The 16832-nt window shown below is 38.8% G+C and overlaps 1 protein-coding gene across 3 annotated transcripts in view; it reads left to right on the forward strand.

The window, feature by feature from the left end:
* Positions 1 to 16832, forward strand: part of RELCH (RAB11 binding and LisH domain, coiled-coil and HEAT repeat containing) — a 91064-nt gene that overhangs the window by 20330 nt on the left and 53902 nt on the right. For 2 of the 3 annotated variants that reach the window (XM_054984704.1, XM_054984705.1), the window contains exons 3-10: positions 77 to 148; positions 255 to 310; positions 578 to 691; positions 2047 to 2247; positions 2344 to 2435; positions 3331 to 3636; positions 9156 to 9231; positions 9656 to 9751. In XM_054984704.1, the coding sequence (XP_054840679.1) occupies positions 77 to 148; positions 255 to 310; positions 578 to 691; positions 2047 to 2247; positions 2344 to 2435; positions 3331 to 3636; positions 9156 to 9231; positions 9656 to 9751 (1013 nt within the window). Of the gene's footprint in view, positions 1 to 76; positions 149 to 254; positions 311 to 577; positions 692 to 2046; positions 2248 to 2343; positions 2436 to 3330; positions 3637 to 9155; positions 9232 to 9655; positions 9752 to 15252; positions 15378 to 16832 lie in introns of those variants that run through there. The other variant, XM_054984706.1, reaches the window with a different exon arrangement.

Raw genomic sequence — 16832 nt, forward strand, 5'->3', positions numbered from 1 at the left:
GCTTTTTTATATTTCATTTTTGTTTCCCTATTCTTGGTTGGATGCCTGTATATGTTTAATCCAAATCCTTGTCCAGTCCTGGAGTTTGAACTACGGAAAGCAAAGGAGACCATTCAGGCCCTCCGAGCCAACCTGACTCAGGCTGCAGGTGGTGTACATAAACCTTTTCCTTAGTATTTGTATTTTGATAAAACAGTAGAGGCTAGAGCCTTACAAAATGGAGAATAATACATTTTATGTATTGCTGTTTACAGAAAATGAAGTTCCTTTGCAGGAACGGAGAAATTACAAATCAAGTCCTGAAATTCAGGTAGGTAACTGAAGAGGCTTCATTTGTTACCTTATGTTTGTTGTGCAGTTACTCATCCACTTCTAGGCAAGTACCTTGCTGATCACACCTTTCAAAACACCTCTATGATTCATAGGTGTATGTGATTGAGCAGTCTGTTAACACATTATTGGCTGTAAAACACTGTATACTTACCGTCACTGCTGTCCTAAAATCTGTGTATCATAGCAGAATATAATGGGATGGAGATTTAATAAACCTCTAATATTTGTTTGTTCTTGTTCCTAGGAACCAATTAAACCTCTTGAAAAAAGAGCTCTAAACTTCTTAGTCAATGAATTTTTATTAAAAAATGGTTATAAGCTTACTTCAATAACTTTTTCAGATGAAAATGATGATCAGGTAACATTGCACATTCACTTTTATAGCTTAAGTTTGCAGGCTTTCATTTTTATAGTTGTTTTTCGAGTGTTTCCAACAATTTGGCTCTTCCTTTTTCACATTGTCTAATTATATATCTCTTATGTGAAAGAAATGAGGGCAGGGTTATTTTGCTGTCCATGGTAGGAATTAGAAAATTATTCCCAGGTTCTGTTGGCTGAACAGAAGGGTGTCCATGCTAATCATCAACATGACAATATATAATTTTACTATCCAAGTTATAATGCTATGAAAATGATTAGTTGGGTGTGGGCTTTGTGGGAATCTTACTACTAACTCTAATGTAGTACTCCCCAGATAGTAGCTCTTGAGGAAACATAGTTTTTCTAAAAGAATAAATTCTAATTTTATCTGTAAGATCTTAATGAATGAGCCAACAGAAACTGGAGGAAGCATCCTTAGTTCAATGAAAACAAAAATCTCCCTATAAGTTTCTAGAATCTGTAGCATGTACATAAGACAATTTTACACAAGCATCTATGTATACCTATCCTATGATACCACCCTCCCCACCATTTAACAGATGACCAAGCTAGATTAGGATGAGAAAACACACCCCAGAATAGTTTGTCTTTTAGGGCTCCAACTTTTTCTCCAAGTATATTTGCATGCTCTGTTTTAGTAATAATTCTGTAGACTACATTTAATCTCTGGTTGATTTCTTTTTGGCTGTAATGCAGCTGTGCTTATCCTTTGGATAATTCTTATATTCTGTAAGAAAGTAGATTTACTGCCTTCATACAGATGTATTTTAGTTACTTAAATATTTTAAGAGCAACCTTTCAGGATTTCTGAGGGGATATCACAATATTCCCATCACATCTGGTCCCAGTTTTACTTTGTGTCTGCTGATGGCTAATCTACTGAGGAAACGGGTGTTTTTCCTCTTTTGTTTGAGATATCCATGCAGGCTTGTGGTGGTTAGGATATTTACAGGTAATTAGTCAAAGAGAGGAATTATGAAATGCCTAAAGGAGGTGGAGGAACAGCCTTCTGATAACTTGTGTAAGACACTCCCATTGCTTGTGTTTTGGATTTCACAATCTGGACCTGTGCCATTTTTTCCTTAGTGACCAACTTCCTTGTTCTTGTAATAGAATTTTTGTTTAGTTTTCTGGGTGTTGGGCCTAGTTGAATTTATTGCTCTAGATGAATAAGCTCTGTAGTCATCAAATCAAAAATACTAAACTGAATCAGTTAAGGCTGACCCAGAGAAACGGAGCTGACAGTTTTGTGGGAGAAGTTCTGCTTGTGTAACTGAGAAGAACCTCTGACAGGGAAAGCACAATAAAAATTTTGCTTTTGCACTTCCAAAGGATTTTGAGCTGTGGGATGATGTGGGGCTGAACATTCCGAAGCCCCCAGATTTGCTACAACTCTACCGTGATTTTGGGAACCACCAAATATCTGCAAAAGATGTTTTGGACATAGCAGTTGGCACAGAAGATGATGAATTGGAAGCAACCACTCCTATCCTCGAGAACATTCCCCTATTTGGAACGCCACAGTCAATAGAGGTAAACAAATTTTATTCCTTTTTGCATGTTTAAAGTCTGCCAGCCAGAATACAGTATAGCAAATTATTTTTTTCCTTTATCTTTTCTTTTGTTTAGCAATGTGTAATGGTGCAGAAACTGGAAGATCAAATTAATGCATTATGTACTGAGAAATGGTCTCTGATGGAACAGATACAACGACTTGAAAGGTATGCACTGTAGCATGTGAGCTTTTTTGTATCCTGTGAAAATGCAATTGAAACTAATAAAATAGATGGATCACTAGAAATTCAGTAGTCTCCTTACGTAACACTGTGTTTTGGTAATTTGGCTAGACTGCCCTCTTGATTTTTGTGGGGAACATTGGGCATGCCAAATGTTCTCAGGGCTGTGACCTGTGAATGCACTGAAATGAATGGAGCATGTGGAATATAGAGTTATTTGTGGACCAGAGATCTTCCTACTTTTTTCAATGCTCTTAGTTGCTGTTTTCAAGGGAAGAGATACTATAGTGTCTAGGGCAGGTGACTGGTAGAGAGTGCCAGGGCTTGTAATACGGCAAAGCATTTAATTAAATACCAGTTGATTTTAGAGAACGCAGTAATATTACTAGTCGACTTACTGGCAGTTTGTTTTGTGATGTTAAGAGATGTCCACAGAGCTTTCCTCTGAAGCCTTCAATCCTCCTTATGTTTCTGTCTTGTAAAAAAGTCTGCATAGGTGCTCTGGGGCACATTTTTTCAAAACTCTGTTAGTATACTTCAATAGATGCAGAGGAGTTAGCCGTGTTAGTCTGTGGTAGCAAAATCAAAAAGAGTCCAGTAGCACCTTTAAGACTAACCAATTTTATTGTAGCATAAGCTTTCGAGAATCAAGTTCTCTTCTGTAACATGCATCTGATGAAGAGAACTTGATTCTCGAAAGCTTATGCTACAATAAAATTGGTTAGTCTTAAAGGTGCTACTGGACTCTTTTTGAGTATACTTCAAAGCAGTGATAAATTACTGGAAGTTAGTTATTGTTCAGTAGTGTTTCATACAGTGACCTTCTGATTACAGTCCTTTTGGGGAAAACTACAGCCAACTCTTTTCTTCCCCCTTACAGTGAAATAGACTACTTAAGGAATGAAAAACCTGCTGTTCCGGTAATATGTGACTCGGTCCAATCATCTTTAGCTCAAGTGCCTCTCCCATTCTCTGATGATAACGGAAGATATTTGGATATCAAGAGTTCAGCTACTGACAGTAACCATGGGGAAACTGAAGAGGAAAGACTTTTCACAAGAACTGAACCTGAATCAAGAATCCCTAAAGATAACACTAAAAGTTGTCTCCCCAACAAGGAAATAGAAAAACTTCCATCTTGTTCTCCATCCATTAAAGCTGCCATATACTTTGATAAACCTAATAGGTTAGTGATTCTTTAAAAACTTAATCTGTCTTCAGGATAAGAATACCAGTTTTGATTCTTAAATGGCTTTAATTCTTACTGCATAAAAGGGTTTTATTTTTTCCTTTTGGGGCGAGGAAGCTGAACAATCCCTTCAGACATAAAAATACTATCATGCTGGATGTCTTAAGAAGGTGAGAAGTTGCATAGAGCCAACAGAACCTACCTAACTATGAAATACTAATAAAGTCTTTCAGGCTTCTGCATTGTATAAACCAGCTTTCTTGCATTCATAATGTCTGAATCAGCTGTTCGATAGAACAGAGCTATTCAAAGTGTAAAAAGCTAATTTCTTTAATAGTGGGAACAGTGATAGCAGAAATTGATACATGAACAGTTATTTCTTCATCTGAGACTACTATAGCCCAGTACGCACAACATGGGTAGAAGGTAGCGCACATAGAGGGGCAGCATGACCCTCTATGCATGACGTGTATAGAAAGCAACGTGCATGGGAGGGCCCTGTCTATGTGCCTTTTCTACAATGTGGACATATGAACTGTACACGCATTCCCCTCTGTGATCAGAATCATTGCTTTTCCAGCACTTCTGTTGATGGGGCTGGAGCTCACATGCATACAGTATATATCAGAGTGATAGCATTAAGCTGAGCGTACATAGGTAAATGGGCAGCATTATTCCCCTCATACATGCATTGCCGTGCACACATATTTCACAAGTATAGATAGGGCTTTGGGTATACTACAAATGCTGATAAGCATTACAGTTTTCAGATTATGTCCATTGGTGACTTCACATCCGGATACACCTCAGAGTAGGCTGTCTCTTTTCCCTGCCACTCTTCCCCCCTCTTGACCAAATAACATCTGGCCTATTTTGTCTCCTCTCTATTTTCCTTACACAAAAAGAAATAAGTGAACAAATGTGTGAGGAAATTGAGAAACTAGAGCTGAAGAAGTTTCCTGAGAAACATATTAAATTGAATTGTATGTTACAGGTAGTGTAAGCAAGCTATTTAAAAAGGCTCAATTTCATCATGTTTTCTTTAAGAGTGTACCAGCTCTTATCCATGCCATTGTGCTGTCTTACATGTTTTTCACGTTCCCACTAACAGCAGCCAGTTATGTGGAGAAATTCACAGTAAGTGTCGCTACATGTTACAGGAAGGAACTGGGCATGTAGGTGCCATTTTCATCAACATACCTGCAGCATGTAGTTGCTCCCTTGCATTACTATGGATTTCTTGCATAATTATGGCCTGTGGGTCAACACTAGCTACCATCCCCTTTTTGTCTAGCCCCTAAGAAGTGGTGCTGGAACTGCTCAAGAGGCAGGGTTGGAGCTGCCAACCCAGCCTCATAAGCAGTGACATACCCACCTCTTCAGCAGAGGTTTTGAAGAAAACCTTGCTGAAAAAATGGGGTTGCATCTGCTTAAGGGCTTGAGCTGGCAGCTCTAATGCCTCTTGAGCAGTGCTTTTCCCTGCCTCTTTGGCAAGGCTTTAAAGGCACTTGGAAGATGCCGCCAAAAGGGTGGGGTTACAAAGTTCTAGGGGTTTGTAAAATGGGGCAAACCCTGTCTCTGCCTTGGCCCAACCCGCTCGTTTTCTTAAAAAGCTTGGATGCTCCTGATTTGGCATGTTTATCTGTTCTCATATCTTCATTTTTGTCTGATACAATTAATGGTCTGAAATGTGATTGTTAACAAATCATTAGAAAAACTTTTATGACATTATGCGTGTTTAAGATCTTGGGCGTCCAAAGTATGTAATATATGTCAATGAAAGTACAGTGGAGCAATGTGTATTGCAACAAAGGCAAAGCATGTAATGGGTTGTACCCTGCAGAACTTTTCCAGCAATGGTGGTGCTTTTATCCAGCATAAGGCTCCTTTGCTGAAGGAGAACTCTGCCAAAAATGCTGCAGGATCCAACCTACTCACAAGGAGGGCAGGATATAAGTTGAATAATATCTTTAGTTAACACATTCGTGGGTCTTTACATTTATTCATGTTTGCCTTGATAATGGGTGAGTGGCATCACCAGAACATGCCATTTATAATTGGAAATAATATCCCAGAATGGCAGCAAATGTGTTTGGACATTTTGGTTCTCGTTTTGATTTTTAAAAAAAGCACCTTCACACTATCAGCTGTCATCTGTTACTGGTATCATTCATGGATAACACTTCTTCAAACATAGTAGCTGATGATATATTTTTCTCACTTAACACCTCAAGATGTGAATGTACTTTGAGTGAGACTTGATAATAGAATCCCATTTTAGAAAGTGCTTTCATTTAAGTGGCTTTAGATACAGTATCCGTTTCCTGAAAACTTCCTTTGTCTTTTGGTAATGAGAATGACTGTCTTTGTGGTCAAATACTGAGAAGCAGTTAGTCTGGAGACTATTGTTGGGAGCTGCAGGGGAAGGCATTTTGAGAAGACCAAAGTTGCACTTCACAGACAGAAATCCCTTCTATCCCCAGAAACTTTCCAGTGTATACAAGCCATTGTAGCTGCATTGAGATATAACCAGGTTTTGTTATGACTGCTTTGAAAATCATTGCATTGAGTGGTATGGCATAAATCTTCTTAATAAAATATTTTGCTAAGAAACCTTGAGAATCCATGCGTTCACACACACCTCGTGCAGTGTTAGGAATGTGCAGACTTTCACTTTTCCAAGTAACTAAAGTTCATTCTCTCTTACAAACCAGGATTAAAACATAGTTTTGAATGCTGATTGTATGCAAGGGAACAAACCATAGTTTCCCATTTCACCTGACATGGTAAATTATGATTTGGGAACAAATAATCCTTTAAGATATTAACTGTTAAGATTTTTTTACTCTGTGTTGAAAGTCTACAACAGTGCTTTATAAAGCAGAATGAATACATTTCAAAGATGTCTAAGAAGAACACTTAAATCATGCTAAGATCCAAAAAGCTGCTGGGAGTTAATGCTCATGCTTTGGGGATTCTCAGTCTGTACCAATATTAGATCTCCGTTTTCTCTACCATACTGCTTCTGAAACTCAACACAAAGTAAAATACTGCAGCTATGTGACAGATTGTAAGCAAACAGAAGCAAAGATGGAAATGCAGTTGTGTGCAGGAAGCATCCCCTCAGAACCCGATTATGGGTTGGATCTCATGGATCTCTTCTATTTGTGTAAGCACTTTCCTGTGTTAGAAAGAGCTTCCTCTGATACAAGACACCCAGAAATGCATTCAACTGAAGAGAGCTTTTTGCAAATACCACATTGCAATTGGGCAAAATCAGTTGCTGTCCATACACACACATTCTTCGTGGTGGCCCTCACATTGTGGAATAGCCTACCCAAAGCGGTCAGGAAAGCTCCCACTCTCTTGGCTTCCCACAAACTATGCAAAACCGAATTAATTAGGAAGGTTTTTACTCAGGTAATAAGTTTCTGTGGTAAGAAATGATTCAGAGAGATGTCTTAGTAAAGGCACAGGGACTGCAGACTATACTACTGGGTACTGCTGATGGGTGTAGATATGCTCCTACTGGGAATTTCAGTGTTGTTTATTATGTATTGTCAATTTGTTTTCTTTCTGTGATGTTTCATATCTCTGTCTAGATCTATGCTTGTTGTCAAATTTCTGCAATCCATACCTAATTGTATTTCTTTGTTGAATGTCCCAACAGTTGATCACCAAAATGTACATAGTTACTGCTTAGGCAGCAATTTAAACTAACTTCTTCATATATTGTGTTAAGAGGCCTTCCTGTAATATACTCAGTAGAAGCATGTGTATGCCGTTACCTTGAAATGAAAAGGCTTGTCTTGTGGCCTTAGATGAGGACTTCAGTATCTAAACAATACCCCCCTTTCTCTGCTTTTAGTATTGTCTTGGTGAAACTATCGAAGATGTAGGGTGGAAAAGAACATTTTCTGGTATTTTATTTTCCTGTGGAAATTTTACCTTTTCTAGAGTTTCAGTGTTTCATAAAACTTAAAAAAATTAATGTATGCCATTCAGAATGCGTTAGGCAAGCAGGTGAATATCCCTAGAAAATTATAAGAGGATGCACATGAGTTTTATTGCTTTGTAAATGAGGCAGGGGGGCAGAATAAGCCACAAATACACACAGATCAATTTTTTAAAGAAAATCAAAGTATGAATTCACCTAGTTGGCTATGGAGGGCTAATCAAGACCAAAGCCAAAATACTTATTTATATGTGTCCTCTCACAAGGCGGAAGGGATGTTGCAGTCACCCTTGAGTCCAATGTGGAGCTAACAAGTGATTCTGTAGAGAGTGACAGTGAAATGGAGGTACTAAAAAGTATTATCCTAAGCAGAATTTACACTGTCGAAGGCTTTCACGGCCGGAGAACGATGGTTGTTGTGGGTTTTCCGGGCTGTATTGCCGTGGTCTTGGCATTGTAGTTCCTGACGTTTCGCCAGCAGCTGTGGCTGGCATCTTCAGAGGTGTAGCACCAAAAGACAGAGATCTCTCAGTGTCTGAGAGATCACTGAGAGATCTCTGAGAGATCTCTGTCTTTTGGTGCTACACCTCTGAAGATGCCAGCCACAGCTGCTGGCGAAACGTCAGGAACTACAATGCCAAGACCATGGAAATACAGCCCGGAAAACCCACAACAACCAGAATTTACACTCTTTAAAGTCCATAGATATAAGTGGTGTTAGAAAGGTGTGACTGTATTTAGGATGGCACTACCAGTTAATTCCACATAAGAGATCTAAATTTGGTTAAGATGATTCAGCAACCAAGTCCACAGTATCTCATATACAGTTCTTTGCATGAGCTACAATTAATCAACAGCGCCTTTTTCTTCCTCTTAACTTCAAACAGTGTAAGGGAAGTGCGTGAGACACCGACTTTACCTTTTTTTTTCAAATAATATTCTGATAAAATAATTTCCACCTAAAGCTTTTGTTTATTTTCCATAATCAAGTGTGGTTTAAATGTTATAGACAAATATGTATATTTGTTGCTGTTGCGACATAAAATTAACATGGGATGGTACTTAAATTTCATCGAGTAAATAAAAGTGAAAGTAAATATACTAAATCAGATCGTGCTGTGTTTGGAGTGTCGGGAAATGTTCTGGATTCCCCCCCCCCCTGGAAACTGCTTTCTCTGTTAAATCTTCTAGAAAATGTTTCAACTCCTATTCCCCCTCTCCAAAAAACCCACATTACTGGAAGTTGCATTTCCAGAAAATGAAACCGAAAAGGCAGTTTGTATAGTTTTATATCAGTTGGCAAACTTTACTTCTGTTTCTCATGAATATTTTCCTAGCAGTGTCAGTGCTGTTAAATAATGTATTTCGAATCTTAATATAACTTTTGTGGGAATAACCTGTAAGTCCTCTTTTTGACTACAAAGTACTTTACAATTCTTAGGGTTTATATGTCTCTCTTTTTAGCTTTGTAGAACAAATAAGGTGGTCTTTCTTTACTAGAAACTTACTGATTGTGTTTTTTCATTCCCTTTGTTTCCCACAACCACCATCACTACACCAGGAAGCTGTCACCTGCATTCCATCAAGCGTTGCTGTCTTTCTGTCAGATGTCAGCAGAGAGCCGCTTGGGATCTGAAGTATGTGTCATTCTTCATTAAAATATTAAATCCTAGTGAATCATTTGAACCAACGAAGCCATTTCAACTCCGAAATTTCATCTTTGAGATATACTTTTGGCAGATAAAAGCTCCTTTGGAAAGCTGCAGAAGCTGTGTGCTGGCTAATACATGTGGCAGGCCTATCTTCAGAAGCATCAGAAGATACCATCATGTGTATTGGGGTAGCTCCCAAAATACTGCCCATGTAAATGCACCAGTCCATGCATATGGAGGCAACGGTACTTCCAGAGAAATGATAATACTTGCATGACCCAGCCAGAGGGCACCTGGGTGCCATATTGGGTTCTAATTTTTAATATCTGATAGAGAATCCCAACTGATTTATTTTAAGCACTGCATAATGCCATAATTTTGCATAATAAAAAATAAATTATGCTTGTAGGTATCTCGGATTGCTGATAGTGAGAAAAGCGTCATGTTAATGCTGGGGCGCTGTTTGCCACATATTGTTCCCAACGTCCTGCTTGCAAAGCGAGAGGTGAGAATTCCAGAAACTTTTGTGTTTTCATTTTCATACATCATTTTTATATTTCTGTACACGTTTGTAATGTTTCTGATGTGGAAGTCTATTCCTTGCAATCACTTTCTTACTTTTGTGCATGCATCTCTGCTCCTAGAGAATGGTTGTGCACCTCTGCCAGGTGAGTTTAGCAAAACAGCATGGTCTCCTAGCTCTCTATCCTTTTGCTTCAGATCCTTGATGGCACTCTGCAAGGCTGTTGTTGTGAGTCCATCTGTTTGGCCCTTAAGTTTGCTTACTTGTGTTAGCAAAACCCACTTCTAGTGCTTTTGTGTATTTAATGCAGTCTTAGCTATTTACGCTGGGTGAATTTATTACCTTTCCCCCTCTGAATCGGGGATTAATTATGCCCACTGTCTAACGTGTACATGCAACATTTACGAATCGGCATTCTTAGTAAAACAGGATTCGCCTTGGGTTTACTGTATGTGAAGAAAGGCCGGTATGCACGTGTTCAATTCACATTTATAAAATAGCTGCTAACATTATGTTAACGCGACCTTTTTTCAAGAAGAATGTCTTTAACTCATTAACATTTGGGATTTAAGGTTTTCAATGTTAACGTGCTGTCATTTTTACAAAGGGAAGGTATCGTTGAAGGCAGTAGTAGTGTGACAAGGAGGATTTGGCTTTATTAAAATCAGTGGCAAAACTTGCATTAGTTTTAATTGAATGTGATTGTCGCCATTATGGATAGAACATTTTGATTGGTATTATAAAGATTACCGTGTGAACGGAAAATTGAGAGGGGGGGTTAATTATAGAAATTGTTTTTCCAGCCAATTTGGCTTTACCTGTTAATCTAGAGGACAATTTGTGCATTTGGCATTGAAGCCCAGGGAGGTTTTATGAAAAGGTAACTAAGTCAAGAAATATGTACTGATCCTTCAGTTACAATGTAATTTAGCTACTTCATGTATCTAAATTTTTCTGTAAATGGTAAAGTGTTGCTTATAATAACATTCAGTTTTTAATTGCATAAACTGCATGTCTTGTTGAAAAAAATCTCATGCATCAGTGATAAAAAAGAATTTGGTTGGTTGCGTTCCAGGATCAGTTCCCAATTTCTGACTGTTGCCATTCAGCTTGGCAGGATGCTGGTTTAGCTTCTCTTTGCAACTCTCCTAGTTACACTTGGATATTGTGTTATATTTCTGCAGCCTTATTTCCTGCTTATTTTACCCTCGCACAATCTATAGAAGTAATGCTTAAATGTAATTTTGAACAAAAAGAGAAGATTCACTCAACTTAGAAATGTATTTAATGCTTTTCTGATTTTTTTTAACCTTTGCCTGCATGTTAAACATGCATAATCATTTTTTTAAAATTCGCCTTATGAAACAGTTTGTCGCCATCACAAGACAGTGTTCTTCATTATAATTTGGCAGAATTCTGGATGTAGAAGAAAAGAATATTGGTTGTTTACGTTGGTAAACCGGAGTTGCATGAGTTGAAGGACACTGCAACTTATACCATTTTTCCCCCTGCAGCCCCTGGCTGCCTTTCATGCTCTTTCTGACGGTCCCCCAACCCTCAAGAATGGCTTTTCAGGGGGCTGCAATAGTAAGAGAGAGGAAGCAAAGCTCAGTTTTTGGTGGGTCCAACTCAACTAATTCTTCTTATACATAATCATAAAGTCCATCTATAACAATGGTTGTTGTGGGTTTTCCGGGCTGTATTGCCGTGGTCTTGGCATTGTAGTTCCTGACGTTTCGCCAGCAGCTGTGGCTGGCATCTTTAGAGGTGTAGCACCAAAAGACAGAGATCTCTCAGTGTCACAGTGTGGAAAAGATGTTGGCAGGTCATTTATATCTACTCAGGAGGGGTGGGGTTGAGCTGAGTCAGATATAAATGACCTGCCAACATCTTTTCCACACTGTGACACTGAGAGATCTCTGTCTTTTGGTGCTACACCTCTGAAGATGCCAGCCACAGCTGCTGGCGAAACGTCAGGAACTATAATGCCAAGACCACGGCAATACAGCCCAGAAAACCCACAACAACCATCGTTCTCCGGCCGTGAAAGCCTTCAACAATACATCCATCTATAACAGTTTTTTTTTTTAATTTGGGGGTGATGTAATTTCAACCAGTAATGTACCGCTTGTTGTGCATAAGACCACTATGCTGTTTGACTTGAAAAGGTATGGATACACTCACATACAATACTTTCTTTTTATAGATTATTTCTTTGTAATGTAGGTTTCTGATAATGATCAGTATATAATATATGTTAATAGTGCCAGGGTACTGTTGTGCCTGATTACATAATCAGGAAATGAAGTACAACATTGAATATATCCGCAGTTCAGTGCTTTGTACTGTAACTGTTACATGAGTTATTCCAATTAATATATTGTACAGTACTAAATTTAAAATTCTGTGTGTGTGTGTGTCTCGTGTGGTGTTTCAAGTTCAACAGAATATGCGTGTCTGTAGATTTTGTAAGAGATTTTAGGTATTAGTAAAGCAGATCTTCTTATGTGCAGGCATCTTTTAGCAGCGGTCTTGTGCTCGTTGACCAGTTTCCAAAGACTTCTTGAAACTAATTCTGTGAACCCCAAGGCTTGTCTGGAACAGCAGGTTTCTGCCATGCCGCATAGCAGCCTTTGTTTGAAACTGGAATTCCTAAAGCATTTGTGATAAACTTGGTGAGATTCAGCTATTCAAAGGGAGAAGTTAAAGTTCTTCTGGGCTAGTGCAAACCCTTTCTATCAGACTTCTAGTAACTTAATTTATTAGAGCTCTAGAATAAGCTCCAAAATAAATATGCATCGTAATCATCTTGTTAAAAGGCAACTTTAAAATTTAAAATTTTCTTGAAGAGTTTAATCTGTCATATTAAATGTATGGTCTAGGATCAAAAAATAAAAGCTATTTTTTATGCTGTTTGTGACATTTTTTTAACAGCATTTCCCCATGCCACATCTCAAACTGCCTTTGAAACTGGGAACCCCTAGATTTACAAGAAATCTGATAAAACAAAATAAAATCAAACAATTTAGCCACCATGTCTCAGCAAGCATGTGTTGTCAGCATGGCTGGAAACATTTTTAGCGTGCCTAAGGATGACTGCAAAAGGTGAGACTGTTCTCACCTTTGCAGCATCCTTAGACAACCTAAAAACAACTTGCAGCATCTTGTTGTAGGTCCTTTCTTGTAGTTACATGATTTTAGCTATTAATTTAAGAAGTCAAGAAGTTTTGTCCTTTACAAAATGCGTTGATAACAATAATCTTGTTATGGATTTGTGGGGGTGGTTACATGCAGGCACATAAACACTGTTATGGAATAAAACTAAAACGCCTATGGACTGATGTTGGTTTTGTTAACAAATTATTAACATCTCTCTTGCTGGAACATCTAGTGTTTGTAGATAGAAAACATGGGGAATGAGAAATGAAAGAAGAGTGTGGAGGGCTTCAGTCTATTTTAGGGAAGGCACTAGAAAAAGCTCTGGAAAAGATTGCATATTTCATCTTTTTCTTATACGAAGTATTTCTTTCCAAGAAAGGCAAAATAATTTAATATTTATTTATTTATAGTCTGCCTTTCTCACTGAGATCAAAGGCAGATTACAACAGTGCAAGTGAAAATACAGTGTAAGCTAGGACATTCACTGAGCAACGTAAAATAGTGAAGAAAAGGATGTTCAGGGAAACAGATACAATAGGGAATGGTAGCAGAAATTTTTTTAAACAAGCATAAAGCTGAGCAGAGATGAAATCTATCTGGAACAAAGCATAACTAATTTCCATGGTATGTTTAGCAGTGTGGAAACTCTCTAGTAGGCACATATCTACATCAGCAGTCAGTTCCCAGTAGCGAAGCATTCAGTACTTGTTCCTACCATGGTGTCTCTATGAGTTATTTTTTATGTCATAGTTCTGTAAAGGTGTAGGAAGCCTTCCTGAATAATTCAGTTTTGCATAGTTTGCGGAAAGCCAGGAGAGTAGGGGGTTTCCTGACCACCTCAGGCCATTCCATAGCATGGGGGCTGCCACAGAGAAAGCATGTGTGCAGGCAGCTGTTGATTTTGCTTAACTGTAAGGTCGTATCTTCAGAAGACCCTGTTCAGATGAGCAAAACTGTTGTGGTGGAACATAGGGGGAGAGGCAGTCACCCAGATATGAGGGGCCAAGGTCATGAAGGGCTTTGAATGTGATAGTCATTACCTCGAATTGAGCCCAGTAACTGATGGGAAGCCAATGGAGTGATTGCTAAATGGTATGCATGCTCCATCTAGCTCCTGAGAGTAAACAAGCTGCAGCGTTCTGCACCAACTGAAGAATTTCAGTTGACTTTGAGGGAAGATCAATGTAGAGTGCATTACAGTAATCTAGTCTTGATGTTACTTTGCCATGAATCCAGGTGACCGGATCGGCCACGTCAAGGCAAGGGGCCATCTGCCAGGCTAGTCTGAGCCATTGGAAGGCCTTGTTTGCAGCTGCATTTACTTGCTTCTCTAGCATTAGTGCTGTGTCTAGTACAACCCCTAGACTCTTCACTTAGTCAGCCAGGGTCAACTAAACTCCATCAAAGGTCAGATGCACAGTGTCCTTCAAGATCTCTGCTTTTCCAATGAGCATCACCTCGGTCTGGGTTCAGTTTCAATTTGTTTGCTTTTAGCCAATCGACATGACAGAAGGTCATTATTATAGCGTTCACACCGTCAAAAGAGTTGCGGTTGTTTCTGGAAAAGCATATACTTTGCTTTTGTTGCTTTTTTTGTAGAATTTCTGCTAAAGTAGTCGTGTGCACCATACGGACTGATTTCCTAACATTCTAGCTTTATTGCCTTTGTAGGACTAAAGGTTGATTTGTATTCTTACTAGAGGATGGACATTCTTCCACTTCACAGCCTTTATTCAAAAACTAGTAACAGTGCCCATTGTGTGAGAAAATACATCGGGCTCTAAAAAACTGATTTGGTGGGCCCTCTCCCAGCGGCAAGCGAGTGCTTCGCAGTGGCCTGGAGGCCAGAGTGGGAGGGTGCTGAGGAGAGGCACGGGGAGGAGTGCTTATGCTGTTGATTCAGCAGGCTCCCTCCTGGCAGCAAGCAGGTGCTTCACAGCAGCCTCACGGTCAGAGTCGTCAGCAATGTGCTTGCGCAAGGATAAAAAGTGAGTTGTCACCAATACGACTTGCCTTTTATATAGTAGGATAAGTCATAGGATATATTTAAGAAATAAGTATGCTAGAAGTTCAGTTCACTTAGAATACAACTGCACTTTATTTACTGGACAGTCACCTTCTAAAGCCCCTGGGCAGCCTTTAGTTAGCCTAAGCAGTCCATGCGTAGCATTTGAGCCCTTTCTACATACTTTTCCCACTGAAAACACCCTTATCCCTCTTGCTTTTATCCTCCCTTTCATTAACTATACATGAAACATGCATTAGGACACATCTGTTTAAGAAGGTTTCTCACTGTTTCTCCGCTCCCATTGATAGAAGGAAGTTTAGAAGCACTGGTGCAGCGATGCAGCGAACGCTCCAATCTCCCATAGTATGCATGAAAGAATATGACCAGTGGACGTGGACACACAACTAATTCCATCTGATGCAATATCCAGCTTTCTGCAAGGTAAAAGCATCAGCCTTGTATCTGCCCCTTATACAATCTGGACTACATACGCTACCTTGCAAAGAAGAGTAAACTGATACCTAGCTATATATTATTGGTATCATTCTTCAAATTACATTTCATTTTGGGAGGGAGGGGTCAACAAAGTCTTTTTTAGAAGTCTAATGAATCCCTCCAAAACTCGAGCATTTTCCAACTTGCAGCTTCCTTTGCCATTTTCCGTGCTGTTGCCGCGGGTCAACAACATATCTGCAGGAGCAGCTTTAAAGAGGCCTGCAGAAGGAAAGGCAAAAAAAGGCCAGTTTTGCATGCCAGTACATGACAAATGCTTACGTAAAAGCCTGATTTAATCTTGGCAAAGGGCTTGCACCAAGTAGAATTTTTCACTCTTTTTAACAGATCCCCCTCCCTCGTGTATCACAAAACATTTTTAAACATTCTGTGAGTTCAGAAGACTAGTCAGTGGGAGTGTTACCATCCAGTCCTAAACCGAGCTACTTTTCTAAGCCCATTAACGTTGGTGGACTTTCATGGGTGTAACTCTGTTTAGGATTGTGCTACTATTTTCTTGCTTATCAGTTATCATGTAATAAAAAAGTAATTTCATATCATGACTAATATTTCATAAAGAAATTAATGTTGAAGCTGCCAGTGTCTAAATCTTATGGAGGAAGTCAGCTTTATTAATACCAATGAATTTCAAATTTAGATTAACTCACTGTCAGAAGAACTATATTAGTGTTCTGCTTCTGATGACTGATCGGCTTGTAAAAAATGAAATTAGCAATTAAAAAAAAACTTTGTGGCTTCATTCCAATTCCCTTTTAAGTACTCAATATAGCATTCAAGTCTATTAGTAACAGTTCAGTTATCTCAAAAATACCTTCATACTTTTCCCCCAGAAACTTCATAGCCTTTGTATACATAAAAGTACACGCTGTTTCACCTAAGGATATTCAGCAAGGACAATATTTTATATATAAATATGCTTTAACTTCAGTGAGGTGAAATATCCATAAATGTATAGCTCCATATAACCTAAAGAAATAGCAATCCCTGTTCTTCAGGTCTTTTATCATAGAGGTTGGTATATATAAGTAGCAGCATTTAGCTGCTTGATAATTACAGCAAAAATGAAGAATAGATCAATGTTCCTTGATCTGGTCCTGCCCCCATCCCCATTAAATGTATGTCTTGGAATCGTCTAAGCCCATTGACTTCAGTGACCTCAAAAGGGTATAACTCCACTTAGGACTGAGCTGTAAACCATTCAAGAGTATACCTTTTCTCCATGAATAGGTATTCAAAATCCTACAGGAAAGGTTTCCTTCTTTGAAGTGAAAAATCTGCCTTTCTCTTTTGTGAACCCAAAGGTTCCTCATTTAATGGAAGGAGAACCGTAACTCATTGTCAACTGGCATTCATTTTAGATGGGATGATAATATACTATAATAA

The sequence above is a fragment of the Eublepharis macularius genome, chromosome 7, assembly GCF_028583425.1.
Source record: "Eublepharis macularius isolate TG4126 chromosome 7, MPM_Emac_v1.0, whole genome shotgun sequence".
In the NCBI taxonomy this organism is placed as follows: Eukaryota; Metazoa; Chordata; class Lepidosauria; order Squamata; family Eublepharidae; genus Eublepharis; species Eublepharis macularius.